Genomic DNA, 23,911 nt, shown 5'->3' with positions numbered 1-23,911 from the left:
TATGTGCGGGCGATCAGTTATCATACGATTGCCAGTTAAATGCTTAAGAGATGTTAAGAGATGATGATAGATAGAGTTAAGAGATGGCAGCTTTTTTCAAATGGAGGAAGTTGCTGTGGATGCGCGTTGGGGCGTGCCACGCGTAAATCACTTCATCATTTGTGGGACTACAAAGCTCGGCGCAATCGCTGGAGGTGCCTTCGTAGGTTGAGCCATCTGTGTAGATTTAAAGGTCAAAGGAGATTTAAAAAGGGTGTAGACGATGGGATTGGGGTTGAAAGTATTCAAAGGAAGGGACGTGTCATAATTCAAGGGGTTGATACTAATGCGAGTTAAAGAAGAGGGGTGTTGTTTTGTTCAGTTTGTTTTTATTTCCAACCATTACAACAAAATCGATATATGCCAAACATACTAAATGTCTAGAAAAAGGTAAAAACGACAAAACGCTGACGTTATAACGTGCTTGATACCAAAACAGGACAATCAGTTGAAAATATTGGACGGTCGCAACACTTTTAACTTTTGGTGGATTTCGGAATGCAGGAACAGGTGGCCGTTGATGTAAAAGCCTTCCATTTAAACTTGAAATCTAAATTCTTGTACTTTTGATGCTTATTGTGGCATTCTTACACAAACTATTGTCTATTTTTGTCACCAAAGCGATATTTTTCTAATTAAAAATTAGAGATGACGTATTTTTGTTGTAATATAGCAATTATAGACAAGAATTGTGCGTGCTTGATGGAACACAACAGCAAAAAGTGCAAATTGCACGGTTTTGCTGATAACGGATCACGAAATAGGAATTAGTGTCGACTAACGAAGTTTCAAACAAGATACAATGGGTTGTGGACATCGATCACTCAAATTGAATTAAAATGCGAGATAGTTCTCATTAAGCTCGCAATAATCTGCTAAGTCTCTCAAAATTTAGAAAAAAATGATCATGTAAATTTTGAAGTTGTTTTATTAAAAGGTAATGTCAAATTTGAAAGCTTTTGTATACACTTTTCATAACTAAAAAAAGAATTAAAATGTTTTTTTCGCTCTTTAGCAAGTTTACTCGAAACAAAACCAGTGTGTTTCAAAGCGAAGAAGAGATTCAGTTTTAACGCAAAAAATAGTAACAGGAGTTTTTGTTTAGCAATCTTGCGACATTCGTTTTGACTTGCTCTTCAAACAAATGAGCAAGGTAGAAAAATTGATCGATTCAGAAAAAACCGTAAAGTGGAAGTAGCTAACATTGTAATTCAAAGGCTTTTAAACATCAATGCTATGCTTTGTCTGATAAAATTATTTCGCTTTTTTAAAATAATTTTGAGTTTCTGAATAAAGAACTTTTTTGCGTTAAAAGTTTAACCTAAATCGTTTTTTTCCAAACACTTTTTAATTGTACTCCTGTTAAATTATTGGATGGCACTAGTCGATAGATCAAGCAGCCAAAAGCTTATTTTTGTTGCATTTTCAATGCACATTAAATCTTTGAAGATTACTATTGATTAATTATGGACTCCAATAGGCCTACGACAAAAACTCGAAATGATGTCCTCGCACTGGGTTGTCGTTTAAGGAAGGGGAGTTATTATTATTTTATTTTCAAAAGGAATAATAAGATTAACATTTTTGAAGACAATTACTTTAAGAATCGAGATGAGTTTGTTCTTTCTCTGCGCGTTGGTCGCGATTTTATTTTCAAACGTCGCTCAAAGCTCACAACAAGTTACCCTGACCTGTCCTTCAAATGACGTTACTGAGAGGGGCTTGGCTGGCCCTTCTGGGAAAAAGGGTCGAAAGGGTGAGCCAGGGATAAAAGGTAAGTTGATTGAATGCATTTTGTTGTTGTGCCGTCAAACAATATTGACGTTGTGACGCTAGAACAACGTACGCGTCACTTGACGTCAGTCGGATAATAATGTCATGTACCTCTGTTGGACATTGATATGTTCCACTGAAACTTAGTGACCACCATTTTTCAGGTAATGACTAGCTGTGTTATGTTTTCTATTGCAACATTTAAATCATAAATTTAACGTTATTTATATCTTGAGTCACCAAACGCGTCATTGACGCATCCACGTCGTAATTTATCAAGCTGTCATAGCTAGCAGAGGAGAAAGGCACATCACATGGCACATTACATCATTCTCCTCTGCTTTGCCGTTTCATTCTTATGCATTTCGTTTTTCAATTGATTGTGTAGATTCAGTTATTTATTTCAATGTAGATGTAAAATCGGTTATTTTTCATTACTTGAAAAGGGCTAACATGTGTATGGCCGAAAACGTTTGTAGCTTATAGTTTATGTTCAGTTTAATATATTATGTTAAATGCCGTGTGGTTGCTTGGATTTATCAGCTTATGGTTGAAGAAAGTCATCTCTTTACCAAAATTGTATTGTTTATGTGTCTTTTTATGAGCGTTTCAAGTGGTTGCTTAAAGTGCGTTTGTCATCTTTAAGCGTTGAAAGTGTTTTGAGGTGTTTAAGATGCTAAACTTTAAGTTGTTTTATGTAAACAATTCATTGTGCAAACATTTCTACAACACAACACATTTTGCTGTTTTTGCAAAACCACATCATCAAGTTGACTCATCAATTGATGGGATCTTTGTTAAAGAAAACTCACAAACAATGAATAATGTTGAAAGTTGCACAGGACAATTAAAGCAATGTGTAGTCATATCAATGGAGAAAAAGACGTGATTAGTCAGGTCAGAGCATTTTCAAGAATTGGCTAACACTCGCCACTTGCGCTAAACGTGGGCTTTTGCAAAGTAAAAGTATGCAAAACGTTCAGCTCAGCCTAGCTCCATTAGGACCGTAAATGAGGAACCAAAATATTTCGGCAATAGCTTTTCGCATATAGGAAAATTAAAGTAGTAATTTTTTCGCAAATCTAACAACTTGAATAACTATGATTATGACTATATTCATACTAGAATAACTATGAATATATTCACTGAATATTGACATGGTAATGCAGCCACTTTTAAAACATGACTTGGTTGCAGTGACACTTTGATGGTTTCTTTTCAAGCTTTAATGTTGATCTGTGTTCTTGAAGGCAGAAGTTTAATATTCTTGTAAAGTCACATACAATTGTAGAGCGACAGCAATCTGCAAAACAACAAGGCTTCCTTTATTACAACTACCGGTACTTGAAACGATAACTTACAAGATAGTTTTCCTTTTATCATCTTCTTTGTCTGAATAACTCATCACATTGTTCAAGTATGGATCAATATTTATTTATTTGGTTCAGAAATATAAGTCATGAATGTAAATTTAATGTAATTTGCTCTGCTTGGCTTTTCGCTTGGCATTGAGCAATTTTTGTAGTATTAATAGCATTTATATTCATAAATGAATATGCATTATGCAATTGCTGTTAAATAAATGTAAGTGCTTGAAAACTGCGTAGCCTTACAATCGAGTAAGGCAAAATCAAGCAGCTAGTTTGTAACTAACTTCATGCGTTGTTTTCAATCTAATCCATGCACAAACTTAATCTTCTTGTCCCAATATTAAATATTGTAAAAATGCAATCATAGAAAATAACTTTTCATATTATTTGGGCTTTTTTTAAATGTAGCAAAATATGTCATAATTGCTTATTGTTCTTATGCGTTAATTGACGCGTCGATTCGTACTAGGCAGTTCAAAAGCGCAGTCGTTTCAATGTCAAAATTGTTATTTGTTTTCGCGCTATTAACTGTCATGTACGTTTTCCAATCTACAGAAAATGTTGAGACATTAAACTGGTTATAACAACTGGAGAGTGCTACTTGAATTGCTGTCTCATAAGCGAAACTCGTTTGGTGATGGAATATCGTTTATTTTAGCTGGTACTTTCCAATGACAGAAAAATGCCAAAATCATTTTTCGATAATGATTTGGTCTGAAAACGCTTTTTTCTTGGCTTTGAATGCATCGTTTCTTTCAATCAAATTCAATCAAAATATAAAAGTATGTTTTTAAAACAAACCTTAAACATTATTTTTGAACAAGTAAGTTTGTCAGTCAAAGAAAACACTCCATTTTCCTTGTCTTGACTAAAAAACTTTCTTAAACAAATTTTTCGAAGCAGCAACTGTCAGACAAAATTGCCGTCCTTGGGTATTTGTGCTGACAACATGAATTTAATCTTTGTGACTGTTTGCCAAGTTTAAACTAACCATAACTTATGATTGGAAATTCCAAACTTTAATTAAAATAATAGAAAAAATACTTCACATGAAAACAAAAGTATTCAAGCTGCACATCTATAATGCCAAATTGAAACAGCAAAAGTATTGTAAAAATTTCATTTTGCTCAGTTGGCATTGTTGTGCCTAACACAATCTTGTATGCTGTATTTTTTTTAACTGTTACGCATTTTGTCTCGTATCCATGCTTTCGTCCGGTGGTTAAAGATTTAATTTAAGTTGGTAGAAAGACACTTTTTCGTGCCCACCTTCAAGTATGTCTTTGTCCTGCCAAAGGCACAGCCACATATTGTATGGCAGTGTCGAACAGGCGCCCTTTAGAGCGTCAGACTGAGTTTCTTACCATTTATCTATGCAGTAAACCTTTCAATAATCAGCATAATAAGAATTAATATATAGTACGATTTGCCGAAAGAAATTTTTTGAAATGTCAAATTCTTTTACCTGACATTTTTATGTGTTGTTGTTATGCAAAGATTGAATATTGAACAAAAACTATAGATTTGTAGAAAGAGGTAAATTGAAAGCCTCAAACATCCAATTACTAACCACCGATTTATTTTCGCTTTACTGCAGGTTTATCAATCAGTCTGATCACCACTTCAGATATACTTATAAATATTGAGAAAAACAATGTGAGAAGTCATTTAAATGACCAGGGTGGAAACATGAAAAAAAATTATGTGTAAAACGTACTTCCATGCATTATTGAGGTTTCCTTGTGAAATCATGGCCCCGATGTGTTATTTGCATACTTCTGCAGTATCTCGTAAAGGTTATTCCATTTTCAGCTTTTATTCTACTCTATTCTGCTTCTTTATCCTGCATTGCGGGAAAGCGGACTTGAGCGCTATGCATCGGTGTACGCCTTCCGACATACACCTGACCCACGCTGCAGCCTACGGCAATGTCTGTTTCCGGTTGTCTACTCTGCTTATGACTTAAATTCGGTACTAACCATTACTCGAAATCGATCACTGGGGAGAGGCAATTATCGTAAAGTTTCTTGCCCAGAGAAACAACAGCAGTGCGGGTGGCTAGAGTCGAATATGCAGGCTCTCGACTGCGAGCCCAACGCACTAACCACTCGGCCACTGCTGCCGACAATGTGTTTCCACAAAACCTACCAAAACTTAATGGTTGACGAACACATTCCAAGAAAACTTTTGATACATTGATTAAAATAAATATAAAATACTGTATAGGCCTGTTTATGGAGAAGAACCTTTCAACATTACTTTCCGCACAAGCAATTGTTCAGTCTTTCACTAATAGTCAAGTGGAACTTTCGACAATTCATTTCATTTGTAATAGGAATTTAGCTGTACATATTGCTACATAAGCAAACCAGGTATTACTTTCTAATGCAATCTGGCTGTATCGCTAGAGTCAAACCTTCCCCAGGTTGAATGCTCAGACATTGGTGACTATTCATTGTATGTGTGGAATAGTCAGAAGCAAAAACAAAGTATACGAAGCTTGTCGTGTTTTTTTTTAATCTTTTTCTTACCTAAAGCGATGCAAGCAAGAAAACACCTGACAGCTTGCTACAAATCCCAATGATTTCATCAAATGACGTGCTTGGTCATTGTAGATATCGTCGTCGTCGTCGGCTCCAGCTCGTGTCCGAGCATTGGTTTGTCTTCAAATCGAATTTGGCTTTGGACAGTGATGTCGTATGTGGCTTTGGAGGTCCAGTCTATGATGGAAAAGACGAGGGCAAAAGGCAAATGAGAATTGCGGTGTCCGATCTTTACCCCACCTTTTCTAGGGACTTCCCCATGTGGGGTGAGCTACGGGAAATCCAAGATGGACCAGCCCAGACTCGGGTCTTGCTACCGGAACCTAATGTCACAGCAGTTTATTGGAAGACGATCATCATAGATCCGCCGCCAATGTGTGAAACCGGGCTGGAGGCTCCAACTCTACCAAGCCTGCCCCCGTTACCCGTGATATCATCGCCATTGGGATTTGTTTGGTCCAGGTCCAAATTGAGAGAAAGGCCATTCGCTTGTATGGTTGTTTAAAGTGGTCGTGACTACGCGAGGGCTACGCACAGACTCTTGGCCAGCTCCATGTCCACTGCGATCCAATTATATTGAAACGTGCAGCTTCAGGGGAATTGGTTGCAACGGGCTGCCGGGTGCTCTGTTTATCGAGGCCCGCCTTACAGGATGCCTTCCCGTCACACACTGCGCCCTCTTCCACCATAAAATTGCCGTTGGGGACTTTTACGTGTGTCTATTAGCCCCAGGAGTTTCTAGGAGTGAGCCTGGTTTTCAGCCTGGGTTCACCTCTACACCGCGTTGAGGCATCTCCATAGAGACTGGGGCTGAACAAAGTCAGCTTCTTAGACACTCCGATTTCGTAGAGGTAGTTTTGTAGTAGATTTCGATTTCCTACATTGTAGATATATCTCACACTAAATTTGTTGTTTTAATGTTAAAATCCACAACAGAACACCAACTCATTATCACCTAAAAGATAATTGTCATGAAGTTTCAGCGAAGGAAATAAATGTCAGACGGTGATTTGAGATATTGAATACCTTCCTTGCATTGATTGACACACACAGTCGTTTTAGTGATAAGTGTAAACTACTAAATACCATAGCGGCATCCACTAGTTTATTATTCTCCATTACCTCCAAGGTGGGATGCACGACAAATGGCTCCTCGTGCCCCATCCTGGGAGTATCATCTGCTATCAACCAGATGAGAAACGAAATTTGTCAACAAAGAGCCTCCACCCGGACGGCACAGCTGCAAGGGGCAATTGATAAGTTCAGACGCCCCACCATTCTGCAGCTCAACATAGAAGGCTACACAACAAGCAAGACCAAAGTTGTGGAGCAACTTGCCCATACCAACCGGGCACTCGTCATCCTCCTCCAGGAGACCCACTGCACTTCTGCAGATAGGCTAGCTATTCCCAACTACACGCTAGCTGGGTCTACCTTAAGCATGAAGCACGGCATTGCCACGTTTGTGAATGAGAGCATGAAGTGGACGTTTGTCGACCAATCTCCAACTGATGCCGGGATTGAGTGGGTGTGCATATGTATCTCAGACTACAACATCGTCGACATCTACAAGCCCCCACCCTCGCGAATGTTGCCATCATCCCTTCCAACGTTCCCCTCCCCCAGTCTCTACGCTGGCGACTTCAACTGCCAGCACATCGACTGGGGCTACAACAACACAAGCAGCGACGGAGAATTGCTGGCTGACTGGGCCTCTATAAACCATCTTGCCCTCCTATTCAATCCAAAGGAACCAGCCAGTTTCCACTCCAGCCGCTGGGGAACAGGGACAAACCCTGACTTGGCCTTCGCGAGTGTCGACAGCTCTCTTCCAGACAGACGTGTGCTTGAGAAGTTCCCGCGGTCCCAACACCGGCCGTCCCTCATCATCGCCCCAAAACTTGTGGCTCCTGTCCCGAGTTCACCGGTGAAGCGATGGAACTTCAAAAAAGCCGATTGGAATCAATACAGCCTCCTGACCAATGAGTCTACTGCAAAGTTACCACCACCTGAAACATGCAACGCAGACGAGGCATACCAGGACTTCTACAATGCTATAATAATTGTGGCAAAGGCCACAATACCACGTGGCCATCGAACCAGCTATACACCATGCTGGGACTCTGAGTGTGAAGCTCTCTATCGCTCCTACCTAAACGCCACTCCGGGTACTGCTTCTAACACCGCCGCCACCAGACTACTTGAGCGGCTGAACGCAAAGAAGCTTGAGCGATGGATCGAAGCCGTCCAAACCATCGACTTCTCACACTCAAGCCGCAAAGCATGGAGCATCATCAACAACCTCACTGGGCGCTCAGCAAACTCCCCTCGCCCGTGCCCCGTTTCTGCAAATGCCATCGCTTCCCAGCTAGTGAAGAACGGGGTCTACAAGACAAAGGACCGCGAGACATCCCGCCTTGTCGCCAAGGAAGTGTCTGCCCTGTGGCGAGTGGTAACACCACAAGAAGAAACAATCTCTGGAGATTTCACTCCAGAGGAATTCGCCACCGCCCTCTGCCTAGTGAAACCACACAAGTCTCCAGGGCCGGATAAGATCTGCCCTGAGCTTGTGCTCCATGCTGGCCCTGCCCTCAAGTCCTGGTTACGTAGATTCCTCTCTTCCTGCCTGCACCACCTCACAATTCCAAAAATCTGGAGAAGAGCTCTAGTAGTTGCGATCCTTAAGCCTCACAAGCCACCAGAGGACCCAAGGAGTTATCGTCCGATATCCCTCCTCTGCGTTCCTTTCAAAATCCTCGAAAGGCTGATCTATGCCCGCGTCAACCCAATCATCGACCCGCTCCTTCCAAAAGAGCAAGCTGGGTTTCGGCGCGGAAAATCCACTGTCGATCAGGTCACACTGTTGACCCAAGACATCGAGGACTGCTTTGAGGCAAAAAAGAAGGCCGGCGCTGTCTTTCTAGATCTCACAGATGCCTACGATACTGTATGGCATCGCGGCCTTACTTACAAGCTGCTTCGCCTGCTTCCTGACCGACATATGATCCATATGATTATGGAACTTGTCAGGAATCGAAGCTTCACCCTCACCACCGGCAATCCACGGCGAAGCAGACTGAGACGCCTGAAAAACGGCGTCCCACAGGGATCGGTCCTGGCTCCACTTCTTTTCAACATCTACACCCACGACCTGCCAACCACGGTCTCGGCAAAATACGCTTATGCGGACGATCTGGCAATTCTCCACTCCACAAAGTCGTGGGAAAATCTAGAAGACACCTTGAGCCAGGACATGCAAACCATCTCAGCTTATCTCCAGAACTGGCGACTGAAACTCAGCAAAACCAAAACTGTGGCAGCAGCTTTCCACCTCCACAATCGGGAAGCTGATCGTGAGCTACATGTCTACAACAACGGAAAACCTCTGTCCTTTTGCCCCGAGCCAAGGTATCTTGGGGTAACACTAGACAGATCGCTCACATACCGCCACCATTTGGTGTCACTGCGCAAGAAACTGACATCCCGGGCTGCGCTACTGAAGCGCCTGGCAGGCTCCAGTTGGGGGGCGAGGGCTGATACTTTGCGTATAGCAGCCTTAGCCCTTCTCTACTCTTCTGCAGAGTACTGTGCACCTGTCTGGTGCCGCAGTGCTCACTGCCACAACATCGACACTGCCATAAACAGCGCCCTGCGCACAGTGACCGGATGCCTGCGTCCCACACCATTGGACAATCTCCCCATTCTCGCTGGCATCCAACCTGCTGAGCTTTGTTGTGAAGAAGTCACTCTGTCCCTCGGTCGACGGGCACTGGAGCCTAACCAACTTTTCCACCACAAGATCTCTGCCTTCCCAAACGGGCACCCCCGCCGACTGAAATCAAGACACCCATTCGTGCCAGCCGCTCGGCTTCTGATCAATGAAGCTGATGAACAAGACATCTCTGCGGCTACTTGGGCAGACCATAAATGGAATTCTGAATGGAGGTCAAGCACCACCAGACTCCATTCATTCATCCCCGACGCCGACACACGCCACATCGGCCTGACACTACAGAGACAGGCATGGGTGCGCCTCAACCGTCTCCGTCCGGGCGTCGGGCTTTTCCGCTCAACCATGCACCAATGGGGAATAGCTTCTTCCTCCTCCTGTGAATGTGGTGCCGAGGAACAGACCGCAGACCACATCATCAATGACTGTACCATCTTCAAGCCACCTAACGGAGTTGAAGGTCTGCGCGTCATGGAAGATGAAACTAAAGACTGGCTGCTCTCTAGCAGCCTTCCAGTGTAGTCTGGGAACATCGTGAATCTGGGGTGGTAAAAGGATAGACCCTCGGCCCCAGAAACTCAGACGACGACGACCTCCAAGGTAGTATTATAATCAGAGCAAACAGCTGCATGACATTGGGGGTAGCAGCATGGCACTTTTTGATGTTTTGCATATAAACAAAACCTGCTCTTTTGATTTGCTAAATTTTAATATTTCTTGTTGGAGGATAAAATACAAAGATATACAAATTACTTCAAACGCCTGTCACGGCAAAATAGCTCAGATAGAGCCATCAAAATTAATTGGTTTTAAAGGACAACAAAACATTTCAGGAGTTCAAGGAGCCAAAGGAGAGCGTGGACAATGCGATGGTTGCAGAGAAACGATTGAAAGACTTGAACGTAGACTTGTGGAGTTGGAAAACAATTTCAACCAAAGACTAGGTGAGAATGTATGGTTTTAAGAAAATCTGCTGTGAATTTTTCATGTAGTGTGCATGCAACAATGTTATTAATAAACAGCTGCACATCTATTCGCATCTTCTTATCTTGGTAAGAAGGTGACGGATAAGCATTAGAGGCAACTGGTTAGTTTCAAAACTGTTTTTCTTTTTAACGGTGCTAGGCAGAGGATACCAAATAAGGTAAAATGGCTAGGACCCTCGTTCGTTGAGTGCACTACTCACACAGAAAGCAACCGCAAACAAACCACTGTATTCAAAAGTTAAATAAACAGCGTAAATGGGGATTACAAGATAAACTCTTTGCTCGGAAGGGATCGCCATGTGCGACAGGTTGACCAGATTGTCGTAATGTGACGATCAGCAAAGTTGCAAACCCAAACCCATAGGAACGTGGAATGTAAGTGCTCTGCATGAAAAGGGAAAACTTGCTTATGTTATGCGAGAAATGAAAAGAATGAACATAAATATTCTTGGCTTAGTAGAAGTTTTTTAGAATGGTACAGATACAACTACAATGGATGGCTACATCTCTGTTCGGCAGGTGATCACATTACAGAGGTATTGGCATTACACTCGCTCCTGCTACATCTATGACTTTCAAACGTATTGGCCAGTGTCAGACAGGGTACTTAAACGCTAAATGCTAAATCGTTAAACTAAATACCAAACATTTTGACATTGGTATAATCCAAACATACGCCCCAACATTGTTTGATGGTTTGATTTGAATGTTTTGCTTGATGGTATAACATTGTGGTCTTGGTGAAATGAACGACAGGGAAGAACGAGTCGTTGAATGGTCCAAAGGCAATAAATTATGTAATCACTTATACCTGGTCGGAAAATTACCTACGAAGAAAATGGACTTGGCGAAGCCCTGGTGATAGATTGAAAAATAAGATCGATTATATTCTTGTTCAAAATCGGTTTCATAATGATCATATTTTTATTTGCGTCCATTGCGATAACATACAGTGCATTGTGATCACAGATGCGATACAACAGATTATAGGAAGCAGCGAAGTGACATATAGCCTTCGAGTCAGCTGCTCTCCTTATTTTGGCTTCCAATGAAGCGTTTTTAACAAGACACAGACGTGCTCTGGAGTGGTGTCGAACCCACATCCTTTCGAACGTCGCCCAGACGTTCTCACCACTCGGCTGCGCAGCAGACACGTGATGCAGTTCTATTATCAACATCAATGCTTATTGCAGACTCCGATAGTGACCATGTTCCAGTTGTCTACTCGCTTAGGGCGAAGCTAACGAGATGCAAGAAAGCTAAGCCAAACCCAAAGTATGAAATTGATCTACTAAGTAGAAATCCTGAAGCAAAAAAAAAATTTTCTGTCTCAATTAAAAATAATAACAAGTCGCTTAAAACAATAACAACAACATAAAAACTAGTGTAACAATTTAAAAATAGCGTGTCAGAATCACTGGAAGAGTTCATGCCACTAGTCAAAACTTAGAAACCAAAGAAATAAATGACATTCGAAATTTTTGACCCCATAGAAGAATTAAAGAAGAAAATAAAGAATAATCAACAAAACTACAAAATTTTGAACTAGAAAATTAAAAAAAATTGTGTTGAAGCTAAAGAAACTCGGATAAATACTCAATGTGGAGATATCGAAAATACCAAAACCAAATATAATAAATATATGCACAAGAAGATGAAAGAGGTAATAGGGAAGAAGAGATCTTGCTCACAAGCAGGCTCCATCAAGGCAAATAATGAAACAATTTTGTTGGACCAAAACGATATTTTGCAACGTTGATGTAAAGACATTGTGTTTTTCAACGACCTCGAAAATAAACCAGGCATCTCCAAACCCATGGAAGGTCTGGCTATTAAGAAAGAAGAAGTCAGAATCGCTATAAACAAAGCAAAACATGGAAGTTGGACCAGACAGCATCTCAATCAAAATTGTCCAAGCTTTAAATGAATGGGGTTTAGAACTAACCACTGAGATCTTAAATTATATTTGGGACACCAGGAACATTCTTGGTGATATGGTACGTTCCGTATTCATAGCTTTACTGAAGAAAAATTAGAGCCACAAAATGCTCACTCCACAGAACAATTAGCCTTATGAGTCACAAAACAAAGATCTTACTCCGAATGATAATGATGAGATTGAGAACAAAATTAAAACCAGGAATATCAACCGCACAGTTTGGATTTGTTGCAGAATAAGGGAGCAGAAATAGAATTTTTACATTAAAAATAATAACAGAGAGATGTGTAGAAAAGAACAGGGATCTGTATCTGTGTTTTATAGACTTTTCTAAAGCTTTTGACAAGGTTCAACATGCTAAATTATTCTACATTTACTTCGATATCGACAGAAAAAATCTCAGAATTATGCGAAACCTCTACCTACTGGGAACAAACGGCTGCAATACGTATAAATAGCGATCTTAGCGAATACAAACCGTTACGACTGGGCGTGAGACAAGGATGTGTCCTATCTCCCGACCTCTTCAACGTTTACAGTGAGATGATTTTGAGAAACATCGAAGATATGAATGGAGTAATGGTTGGAGACAAAACATAACAAACTTGAGATAACCTGATGATACAGTCCTGATAGCAGAATCTGTAAGGACTTACTAAATTCTGTTGTTAATAAAAGTAAAGCAATGGGTATAGAGATTCAATAAAAACAGAATGGATGACTGTATCAACAAAAAAGGAATCTTATCCAAAATACAACGTTACACTGAACGGTGTTACAGTAAAACAAGTTGACAAATTTTAAATGACTCGGGCACATTACTGTATAACTGCTGATGGCAAAAGTGACACTGAAATTAAAAAAAGTACCGTTATAGAAAAGGACACTTAGTAAAATGAGCACACTCTTCAAAAATTGCAACATAACAATAATACCAAAATTAAAGTTTTAAAATCAATGTAGAATCAAGTTTAACCTACGGACGCGAATGCTGGACGATAAGTAATGAAATGACGAAAAGATTAGAAGCTGCTGAGATGTAGTTTCTCAGAAGAATGTTGAAGATCAGTTGGACAGAAAAGAAAAGTGCGACTAATTTAACTTTTTTTTTGTTTAGCCATCCCTGAAGGACCATCAGTGAAAAATCACAGTAATTGTGACGACCTCTATCAAGATGGCTTCACTGCCGACGGTTCTTACAACATTTCTGTAAATGGACAAGCGATGGAAGTTTACTGTGAATTTCAAAGGGATGGCAACAATTGGATGGTTTGTTATAATAAACAAAATGTTAACAAAAGATAGCACGCTATTATAAATGCAAAGATTATTGTTGCAAATTTAATAAATATAGGTAGCCTACTTTTTTAATTTAATGTGCTCCTGATACAAACCTCAAAACATATTATTGAAAACCTTCTGTAGCCTTAAACTATAATTATTTAAAACGTAACTTCAAATGCAAAACAAAGTTAGTAGGCTAATTTAAAATTTTAAGAAAATCAGTTTTGATGATTTTTTTCAAATTTAAAGTGTGCGTCTAGACAAAAAAAAACATAATTTGTTGTTTCTAAAAATGCCAAAAGCTAAGAAGGCAAAAATAAATTTGTCAAAGTTTTCTGGGAGACAAGTTTCCCTGCCACGTTTTTTTTACTAAACTGTACAAGTTTTGTTTTGTAGATTTTACTTTATTAAAAATTTGGTTCCCAACCCACAAGTTGTTTTCTGCATCCGATACTTTCCGGGTGTTTCCGATTGATTCAGAAACCAAATCAATCGCTGAGAGTTTCTGACTACTTCAATTATTTCTCCTATTTCAACTGCTTTTTTGTAGATTAGATAGTGGAATTTGAGGACGATGGAAAAGTACAATTAAAACAGTTCTAATTTTGAAATTTAAACGCTAGAATATTGTAATTTATTTTTTATATTTATTTTTCTTTGTATAGCAAGGGTCGGCAACCAATGGTCTGCAGGCCGCAATGGCCCACCAAGCAAAATCTTCTGGCCTTCGGTTTTTTGAAACATTGGGTTAATTATTATATATTGTTCCCGCCTGTTTTAATATTTGATCAGTCTGATTTTGACAAAAACAACAATACTATTCTGGCAATAACAACTGAAAAAACTTAGAAAAATCAACTGAAAATGCAAGCAATGCCCTCTTTGTCTCATTTCAAGTGGAAAAATCAATTAAAAGTTCTTCATTTGATTTTGCGATAGGCTAAGACATTTAAAAATGTAATTCTTGTAATTCTCTTAAAAAGGATATCTGATTGTTTAGTAAGCATGTTCTAATTGATGCACAGCTGGTAGCTGAAGTAGTCTCCATAAGAAGTGTCACATTTAAGTTGTTTGGATGCAGGACAGTAGACTAAAGTGTTAAAATCAAAATTTTAAGCAAAAATTTTAACCACAGGCACTAGCTTAAATACTGCCAAACAGATGGCAATATTGTTGCGGAGCACTTTATTTGTGTACAAACTTATTTTCGTCAATGAAGGTCATCAGGCGATAAGTGGACAGCAGAGTTTACTGACAAATGTTGGCCAATATAATTTTTTCACATTCAACTCACTAACCGAAGTTGAAACTTTCAAATAAAAGCAACAGGAAAAATCACGTTTACGTCATGACATCAATAAACGAAGGGTATGTTGGCTTTGCGCTTTTGTTATGAACTGTTAATCTGATCAAAGATCTAACCAAAAAAAGTTTACTGACCCTGGTTGTATAGGTAAAGTATTCAAATGCTGTTGCCTACTTGTCATTAAACTTTCTTCAATTTCACTGTTTAGATTTTTCAAAAGCGATTTTCTGGTGAAGTTGATTTCTATCGGAATTGGAATGACTATGTTGAAGGGTTTGGCCACAAACGTGGGGAATTCTGGCTTGGTATGATTTATCTTATTTTAGCTTAAATGCAACCACAATGCAATTGGACACAGGCGTGAAAAAAGTCTTGGTCTAAAAATGCACATAAAATATTTCCATCTACTAAAAATACAAAAACAAGTTGCTATAAAGTGAAGAAAAATCTTTGTCAGTCTTTCACGCTTGGACAAAACTAATTTAGCCAAAACTTCCGACGTAATAACATATTTCTTACTTTGGAAACTCATTAGAAATTGTAGATAAGATAGTTTTAGCCTCCTTTTTGAAGCTTAGAAAAAGGTTACATGGCAGCTCTGCTCACGTTGAGTTTGTGTTTATTGCATTCAGTGATAACGTTTGGCAACGGTAAAACCATCGTTACTTTAACCTGGTTTAGCATAGTCTGGATACTAGCACAATCACTAAGAAATATTTGTGATCGCTTATAGGCTGTTGTGAACAGCTTTATCGTAATGCGGCAATTGATTCTTTGTAATTTTTAGGACTGAAAGATTTGCATTCGATTTTAAGCACAGGACATCACATGTTGAGAGTTGACATCGAGGACTGGGAAGGAAACACAACCTACGCTGAGTACAGGCAAGTAAACATGAAGCAGCATTATAAAGCAATGGTCTGACGTTTTCTGTTTTAATAGTTGGCACTACAGTGGGGAGGTGCAACTTGTATGTTGTTCCGGTCCAAGGCGCTTAAAAGAGAAACGTAAATTGAAAATGTTTTGAAAACGCTGAAGCTTCGTCTGCGTATCAGTCCCAAAGAATCGAACAAAGTCAAAATATATTTGAATTAAAACCAATCAAGGCTTTCGTTCTTTCAAAATTCTATCGCTAGGTAAGGTTTCCAAAATTAAAAAACTGCAAAAATATTTTTAAACTTTTACTTCGTGTGTTTGATTAACCCAAATCCCTCTTAGCGTCAGTTTAAACTGAAGACTCAAAATGAAAAATGCCAGCTCACTGCAGGAGATAGAAATCTGATGGTGCAGAATCTAACTAATTGCTTGACCCCTTTAAACATTTACTTAACAGCTATCGCACTATTTGGGAACACGTCTTTTAGGTGCAGACAGTTAGGCGCCAGTCAAATAAGCGCGCATACTGTGGCGTCAGGATATTTAAGTGCAGAGCACTGTGGCGCCCGGTCATTTAGGTGCTACTGTATTCCTTAGTAAAGTCTGCAGATTATATCAGCTTGGCAGGTAGGACAATGCTTTTCACACAAAATGTTATATTGAACAGAAAAATATATTATTAAAATTCAAATATGTTATCTTTCGCAATCACTTCTACACTGATGGATACATCGTGTGGCGAGTACGTTTAAGACGACGCTCTCATCATCATCATCATCATTTTGTTCCTTCCTCGTATGGAGAGTTGGATACAATGCGCCATTGTTCTCGACCATGAGCTGTGCGTACTGCACATTCATAAGTTAATTTTGTCCATTTTGTGATGTTTGTTGTCCAAATCATTCTTAGTCTGCCTTTATTTCTTTTGTCGTTTATCTTCCCTTCTATTAATGATCTCTGTAACGAGTTTTGCCTTATTGTGTGTCCAAAATACTTAATATTTCTACTTTTGAATATTTGTAAGAGAATTTTGCTTGAATTGAATTTGGAGAGTACTTCATCGTTAGTGATCTTTTGTTTTCATGAAATTTTTAACATTTGCCTGTAAGTCCAGAGCTCGAAGGCATCCATCCTTTTCTCCATCTTTTGTGACATTGTCCAAGTTTCAGAATTGTATAATAGGGTTGACCAGATATAGCATTTTAAGATCCTGAGACGAATTGATAAATTTAAACTTTGATTGGTTAAAATATTTTTCAGTTTTCCAAATGTAGTTCTTGCAATTTCTATACGTCTTAGAATTTCATGGGCACACCTCCCATCTTCAGTTATTAAATGTCCAAGATAAGAAAAATGTTTTATTTTTTGTAAAATTTCATTGTCAATTATAATTTGGAGTACTGGAGTATCTGGTGATTTTGAGATTATCATTGATTTGGTCTTTTTAGCGTTAATTTTCATATTAAATTCTTTACCAATTGAGTAACATTGTCCAATAACGACGCTCTACTGTGTCCAATGGCGACTGTTGTCCAACCACTACTATGTCCAATGATGACGCTCTACTACTGTTGATATGAATACATTTCTACACGACATATGCACCCTGGCTACAAGTTGCAAGCATAATGACGCGACTTTGCTCGTTATTAAACCTAGTCGGGATTTTTGACGGAAAACTAAGTTACTTTTCACTCAAGCCTACCATTCGCTTCAATATAGGCTACGGTATATTTTTTACTGATGTTTAGTGTAGTTATTATTAGACTTAACTAAAAGTGAACTCAGTCATGCTCGGAAACTTGAATAATTTAAATATAAAGCTTTCGCCGACTCAAACCTGACTTACAACAAATAAATGCCGAATAGGCGCATTAAAAAAACAATATATTTTTCTATTCAATATAACATTTAGTGTGAAAAGCATTGCTCTACCTGCCAAGCTGATATAATCTTCAGACTTTACTAGGAATAACACCTAAATGACCGGGCGCCACAGTGCACCGCACCTAAATATCCTGACGCCACAGTGTGCGGGCCTATTTTTGACCGGTGCTACAGTATACATTGGAACAAAAGAACAATGGAGAAAATTAGCTACAGACGAGTAAAACATTTTTCATAGAAACGACACAATGCGAAAAAGATACTAAACTTAGACTTACAAATGTTTTAGTATAATTTTTGGCCTAGTAACATTATTTGTACTTACGTTTGAAACGAAGCATTTTAATAACGATTTAGCTTTCAACATTTTCTCCATGTTACTGCAGATCTCAAAACTGTTGAGTTTGCTGAAAACGTCTTCAAATAAAACCTGTTGTGGAAGCTTTGTGCAAATCAAACCTGATATAAGCAAAAGCTGAATATAGTCCCATAATACAAGTGTTCTGATTAAGAAAGATTGTTCGTGAGGAGAAGGGGGAACTCTACCATTAATCTTAAAATATTCATAACATATCTCATTTTTAAGTGTTCATATCGCTCTTTGCCACGACTATTTTCACTTTTTTGTTACAGAATCTGCTTACACTTTTGCTGCAAACAAATGTTAGGAAGATAAATCTTATGACACTCATCATCATCATTATGTTCCTTCCTCGTATTGAGGCTTAAATACAATGCGCCATTGTTCTCGATCGTGAGCTGTTCGTACTGCACTTTCATAACTTAATTTTGTTCATTTAGTAATGTTTGTTGTCCAAATCATTCTTGGTCTGTCTTTGTTTCTTTTACCGGTTACCTTTCCTTCTATTAATGATCTTCGTAAGAAGTGATGCCTTACTATGTGTCCGAAATTCTTCAAGTTTCTTCTTTTGACTATTTGTAAAAGAATTTTGCTTGAATTGAATTTGGATAATATTTCAACGTCAGTGATCTTTTGTTTCCATAAAATTTTTAACATTCGTTTGTATGTCCAGAGCTCAAAGGCATCGATTTGTTTCTCCATTTTTGTGACATTGTCCAAGTTTCAGAATTGTATAAAAGGGACAATACAGCCACCCTAATGCCTGTGACCCAACAAAACATTAAGAGATAAAACAACAGTGCTTGGTTTCATAATTAATTATTATGTCGGTTGTTTGTATGCTTTGAAGATTTACTTGGTGGTTGTTAACGATTTTAAAGTATTCAGATTTGCCAAGAGTAAGCTGCAAAACCAGAAGATCTCATAAAAGGTGTATTTAGTCACGTGCACCTCAACAGATTGCACTATCAACAGATTGGTTACAACAATTTGGCATCAAACAAACATCTCAAAGCTTTCGTTTTGGGACGCGTCAACATACCAGTAAAAGCAAACTTCTCCTCTGTTAGATTTAGATTGTGTTGAGTGTCACATTAATTGTGGTCTCAAAGTGACCGAAAGTTCAGAAACGTTAACTCCTAAATTTGATTATAAAATAATGAAAATAAAAATTTAGGAATACCAATTACAACAGACCAAGCCTTTGTTTCAACTAGTTTGATCTCATCAGTGTGGTGATAAACTGGGCATCAAACGCATTCAGGTGAAACACAACGATTCCTCTTTACTGCATTGATGAGCGGGAAAAGCTTAATTTTCCAAAATACGATATACATTGTTTATGAACAGCGAGACACCATTGCAGTTACAATGCTCAATCCCTTACAATATAATGTGAATAAACTGGTTTGACTAATTCAAGCTTAGCTGACAAAATTGTCTGTGTGCGGGTGATATAAACTAATTTGCAGCTTACACCGCTCTAAAGATTTTTTCTTCTTGTTTACCCTTTTAACTGCCCGTGATAACCATTTTAGCCGGCCTTGTATTACTTAACACACTAACAATAAATTGCTTTTAGTTTTTGCATTGTACAGTAAGCTGCATCAATCGCAGAATACGTTGCTCCTCAGCGCTGTACAAAGCAGACAGTGTCAAAGCAGCCGTATAGAGGCGCAACTGAGTACATTATTACCCGAATCCATCCCATTGCTAAGTGCCAAGCAGGAATTAGATTCAGTACCATTTTTAAAAAGTCATTGGTATGGCTCGAGATGGCATCGAACCAAGACGGACTATATAGACTATATAGAGGCCATGACAACGTACAATGGGATTGTTAAAACTGGGGGCAGATAGTGACGTCATAGTGCCATTGTCTTCAATTGAATTTCTCTACAGATGCTTCCATTTTGCAGTGCGTTTAGTTCAGGGTAGTCAGGAATTATTTTACTTTAATGAGTACCGGTACAGTAGCCTACTTAAGTTACAACTCAAAACTTGGTAGGAATGTGATTTATCGGTGTCCTACATCAGCATAAGGATGAGATAGATCGATATTTGAAATAGAAATAGCCTACTTTGATTTGTTTTGGTATTTCAAAATATGTTTTTTTAATCGTTTCAAAATCCAAGCAATTTCATTTGGTTATGCGTTTGAAACGATTGTGAAAGACTGGAGAATCAGAGAACGTAGAAATCAGAGAACGTAAGAATCAGAGAACGTAGGCCTAATAAGCTGCCGGACTAAATTTGACCCAACACGTCTGACGTCTTTATGAATGAGAGAGTCTCCTAGGCTACAAGTCAGCAGTTCTTGAGATCACCAGCTGAGTGTATGAAACTGCCATACAAAACTACTAGACTAGGCTACTAGTTTGAGAATCTCAAATAGGTCTGTCAGTTTCTGTGAGGTAGAAAACGAATAATTTACTTTTGCCTTTTCCGGAGTGTTTTTTTTTTATCATTTCATTTTGATTTGAAGCAAATTATATTTTCTTGGCTTCCCCTGAATCCATATTTCGGAGCTTTTTGCTTTAAACAGATTGAAATCATCAGTCAAGAAGTTTTCCAACCCCCAGTGCTATTGCGTGGTAAGCTGCTTATCCGGTTGTTAATACAATGATTGTTTTTACGTTCATGGATGATTTGATTCGAAACAGCATAGCCTAATTGAATTGCTGGTCGTCATTTGAGCTATTAGGGCGGATGGTCTCAGGAGCGCCGGAAGCGAGGGGGCGGATGCCCCCTGCCCTCAATTTTTCTGTGGATGGGGGGGCAATGGTGCCCTTTTAAAGTCATGTAAGCTACTGCACATTTTGCAATACGATATAACAATTTCAGCTATTCGCTTTCCGCCTAATTATAATCTTTCATTTCTGCGTCAAAATAATATTCAGGACACAAAATTCTGTATCACAGGTAGGTTAGCCTACGTCATTATAACATAGCATGATGCCCTTCCGTGCCATTGTTCTTTTTACACAGAACACTTGTATCATTACTCGATGATGAGCTAATGGATGAGCATTATTGCTATATATTAAAACTTTAAAAAAATTGGCCTTTCAGCAACAAAAGTGCCCTTTTTTCATAGTCCTGCCTCCCACCCCAGTCAAGAACCGTTCCGGCGCCCCTGGAGGGTTTACCTTTGAGCAACCCGGTTACCTTACTAGTAATGAGTCAGGATGCACCGTAAGTACCCATATTTCGAAATATGTTTGTTTTGAACAGCCTTGATGGATAGGCTATTTAACGTCCTAATACGTCCATATTTGATTCAATCTTATATTTGATTTGTTTTACGTTGTGAAGCATTGTTTGTGATATATTAGTACTCTTTGTGGTTAAGAAGTGCTGTGTCTTTAATTGCAATGGAAATTATAGTGAAGAAAATAAAGTTGCAGTATTTAAACTGCCTAAATGCGAACCGGAACGTGATAGATGGCTTGCCACTAACCCAAGGGATAATATTCCCGATTCAAAGGACAACTTCGTTTGTGAACGCCATTGGCCAGAAAACTATCCTACGGTACTACAAAAGTGACATTATTGTGAGCTTTGAAAATGTCTTGGCTAATGCTTTTAGTGTCCAATTTCCTTTTTTAGCAGGTGATGATGTTGTATTTCGGGCTCATCAGACGCTTGTTTTTCAATGCAAGGAATTTATGCAAGATTCCGACATACCCAAGTTTGTGTTAAGAATTGATGACAATCTGAGCTTTGAAGCATTTCATTCTGGAGTAAAATGCTCTATAACGTCTCTATCAGCAAGTAAATGTTCCAGATGGTCACAAATTCAAGAAGCTGTGAGATTCTTGCATTATATGGAATTATCTCATCAACAAAGTATTAATCTTTTAACTAAGCGAGTCTTGGCTACGAGTAGTTGGTGCATTGTTTTTTTTAGATACTTTTTGCTAGTGAAGTTACCACTTTTTTAAATATCTCAGTGTTATCATGGCTGATCCATCGCAATTTTCAAGGTTGGTGTGGTACAATATCAAATGAACGATTTAATTGTATTTTTCCTTTTACAAGTTTGTGGTGGGCCCGTTTGATACGAGATTAAAAAATATATAAATTGTTTACGAGTAGCGTAGGCTACTTGGTGATTTATTTCAACTTTCAGTAGGCTACCGTTCTCGTTGGTAACAACATATTAGTTTTTTAAAGCTGCCAGGCAGTGCCACAGCTTTCGTTTCAGTGTTATAAATATTAGCCTAACGTACGGTTCAATGTCGGTTCAATTGAAGACAATGGCACTATGACGTCACTATCTGCCCCCAGTTTTAACAATCCCATTGTACGTTGTCATGGCCTCTATATAGTCCGTCATCGAACCCATGCCTATCGATTCAGAGGCGGACGCACTAACCACTAAGCCACCGAGCCAATTTTAATACGTTACTTTAAACCTTGTCTTAAAGGCATTTTACCTTTTATAAATAAACTGATATGCTAATGCAGAACGTTTTCAATTGGCGACGAAACCACAAACTATCGATCGACGATTCTAGGCTACATTGGAAATGCAGGTATGTGTAGATGGGTCGTGAAATATCAAGTAAATTATTGATTAACTTTATCAGTTCATTACAAAAAAATTACTTGTTATGCAGCATGTCTTGTATGCCTGACGACACGCAACATCTGTTAAAATTCATTGAAAACTAGACTTGTATCGATCATATTATTTTAGAAGAAAATCACTTGGTATGTGGCTGTGGACAAAGTATTTGACTAAATGCACCATCTCATCATCAACATCAAATAACTATCTTGTATGCCTGACGACATACAACATCTGTTGAAATTCTGTGAAAACTAGATTTGCATCGTTCATGTTATTTTTAGTTTCATTTCAAAATCTATAAAAGTTTCTGTCGCGTTCCACTAGTTACGTAACAATGCAATCTACAGTTTTTCAATATGTTATGGGAATATCTTGACTGAAAAAAATTTCTATCTTTATGCTTGACGAATCAATACCCTTAGACAAAATAGTCTTGACATTAATCGTAAAATATATTTTACTTCAGTCACACTGCGTTTTGTATTATATGTCTATATAGTCTTATCAAATAAATTGAATTGATTTATTCTAGTTATAATATAATAACTAAATATATCAAATACATTTTTTTAGGTGATGCTTTGGTTCGTCACAATAATCAACAGTTTTCTACAAAAGATCGCGACAACGACCTTTCCTCTGGTCATTGTTCTACAAGTTACTTCGGTGGTTGGTGGTATCATGTTTGCCACTACGCAAACTTGAATGGAAAGTACTTGTGGGATGGAACCATAAGCCCAACAGGAATGACGTGGTGGCACTGGAAAAAGTCATTTTATTCGTTGAAGAAAAGTGAAATGAAAATACGTCCAGTACAACAATGAACTCGAGACGACCACAGTCATGAGACTATTACAGTGTTTGAAAGGTTGTGAAGGGATCTAAGTGATAGCACGTCACAAAACTCATTATTTTAAATGATTTAAAAATATTTTAAAAACGAATCAAAATGTGCGATTTGAAGTAGCAAAGTAGCAGTTTCAATCCATACGTGATTATGTCAATAAATTTCTGATGTCATCACGATGATATTTTTAAAAGTAGCAATCAACTTTATGTTTTTTAAAATGTCATCAAATACAGGGCTTCCCAAAGTGGGGGTCGCGACCCCCAGAGGGGTCGCATAACGAACTTCGGGGGTCGCAGAAAGTATACAAATTTTACACAAAGCACTGCATATTATCACTTATATGCAAAATGCTGTAAAAGTTATTAACTATTAAGAGTTGTGCACTCAATAG

The 23,911-nt window shown here is 38.5% G+C and overlaps 1 protein-coding gene across 1 annotated transcript; it reads left to right on the top strand.

Annotated features, from left to right (window-relative positions):
- The first annotated feature begins 1,613 nt into the window (after positions 1-1,613).
- On the top strand, positions 1,614-23,696 carry LOC145766845 (microfibril-associated glycoprotein 4-like). The gene is made up of 7 exons (XM_082578547.1): positions 1,614-1,813; positions 10,289-10,399; positions 13,498-13,649; positions 15,179-15,275; positions 15,758-15,854; positions 22,565-22,632; positions 23,244-23,696. The coding sequence occupies exons 1-7, from the start codon at positions 1,651-1,653 to the stop codon at positions 23,492-23,494; spliced, it is 939 nt and encodes a 312-aa protein (XP_082434673.1). The 5' UTR covers positions 1,614-1,650; the 3' UTR covers positions 23,495-23,696.
- The last annotated feature ends 215 nt before the right edge of the window (positions 23,697-23,911 follow it).

Source organism: Aplidium turbinatum, chromosome 3, assembly GCF_918807975.1.
Source record: "Aplidium turbinatum chromosome 3, kaAplTurb1.1, whole genome shotgun sequence".
NCBI classification, from domain to species: Eukaryota; Metazoa; Chordata; class Ascidiacea; order Aplousobranchia; family Polyclinidae; genus Aplidium; species Aplidium turbinatum.
The sequence above is the reverse complement of the archived record's forward strand: the minus strand, read 5'-3'. Positions and strand labels throughout refer to the sequence as shown.

Bases quoted from the DNA above. Each gene is read 5' to 3' on its own strand.
- LOC145766845 (XM_082578547.1), top strand. From the start codon at position 1,651: ATGAGTTTGTTCTTTCTCTGCGCGTTGGTCGCGATTTTATTTTCAAAC. The intron at 13,650-15,178 runs GTTTGTTATAAT...TTCACTGTTTAG, and splicing joins GGGATGGCAACAATTGGATG to ATTTTTCAAAAGCGATTTTC. The intron at 22,633-23,243 runs GTATGTGTAGAT...ACATTTTTTTAG, and splicing joins AGGCTACATTGGAAATGCAG to GTGATGCTTTGGTTCGTCAC.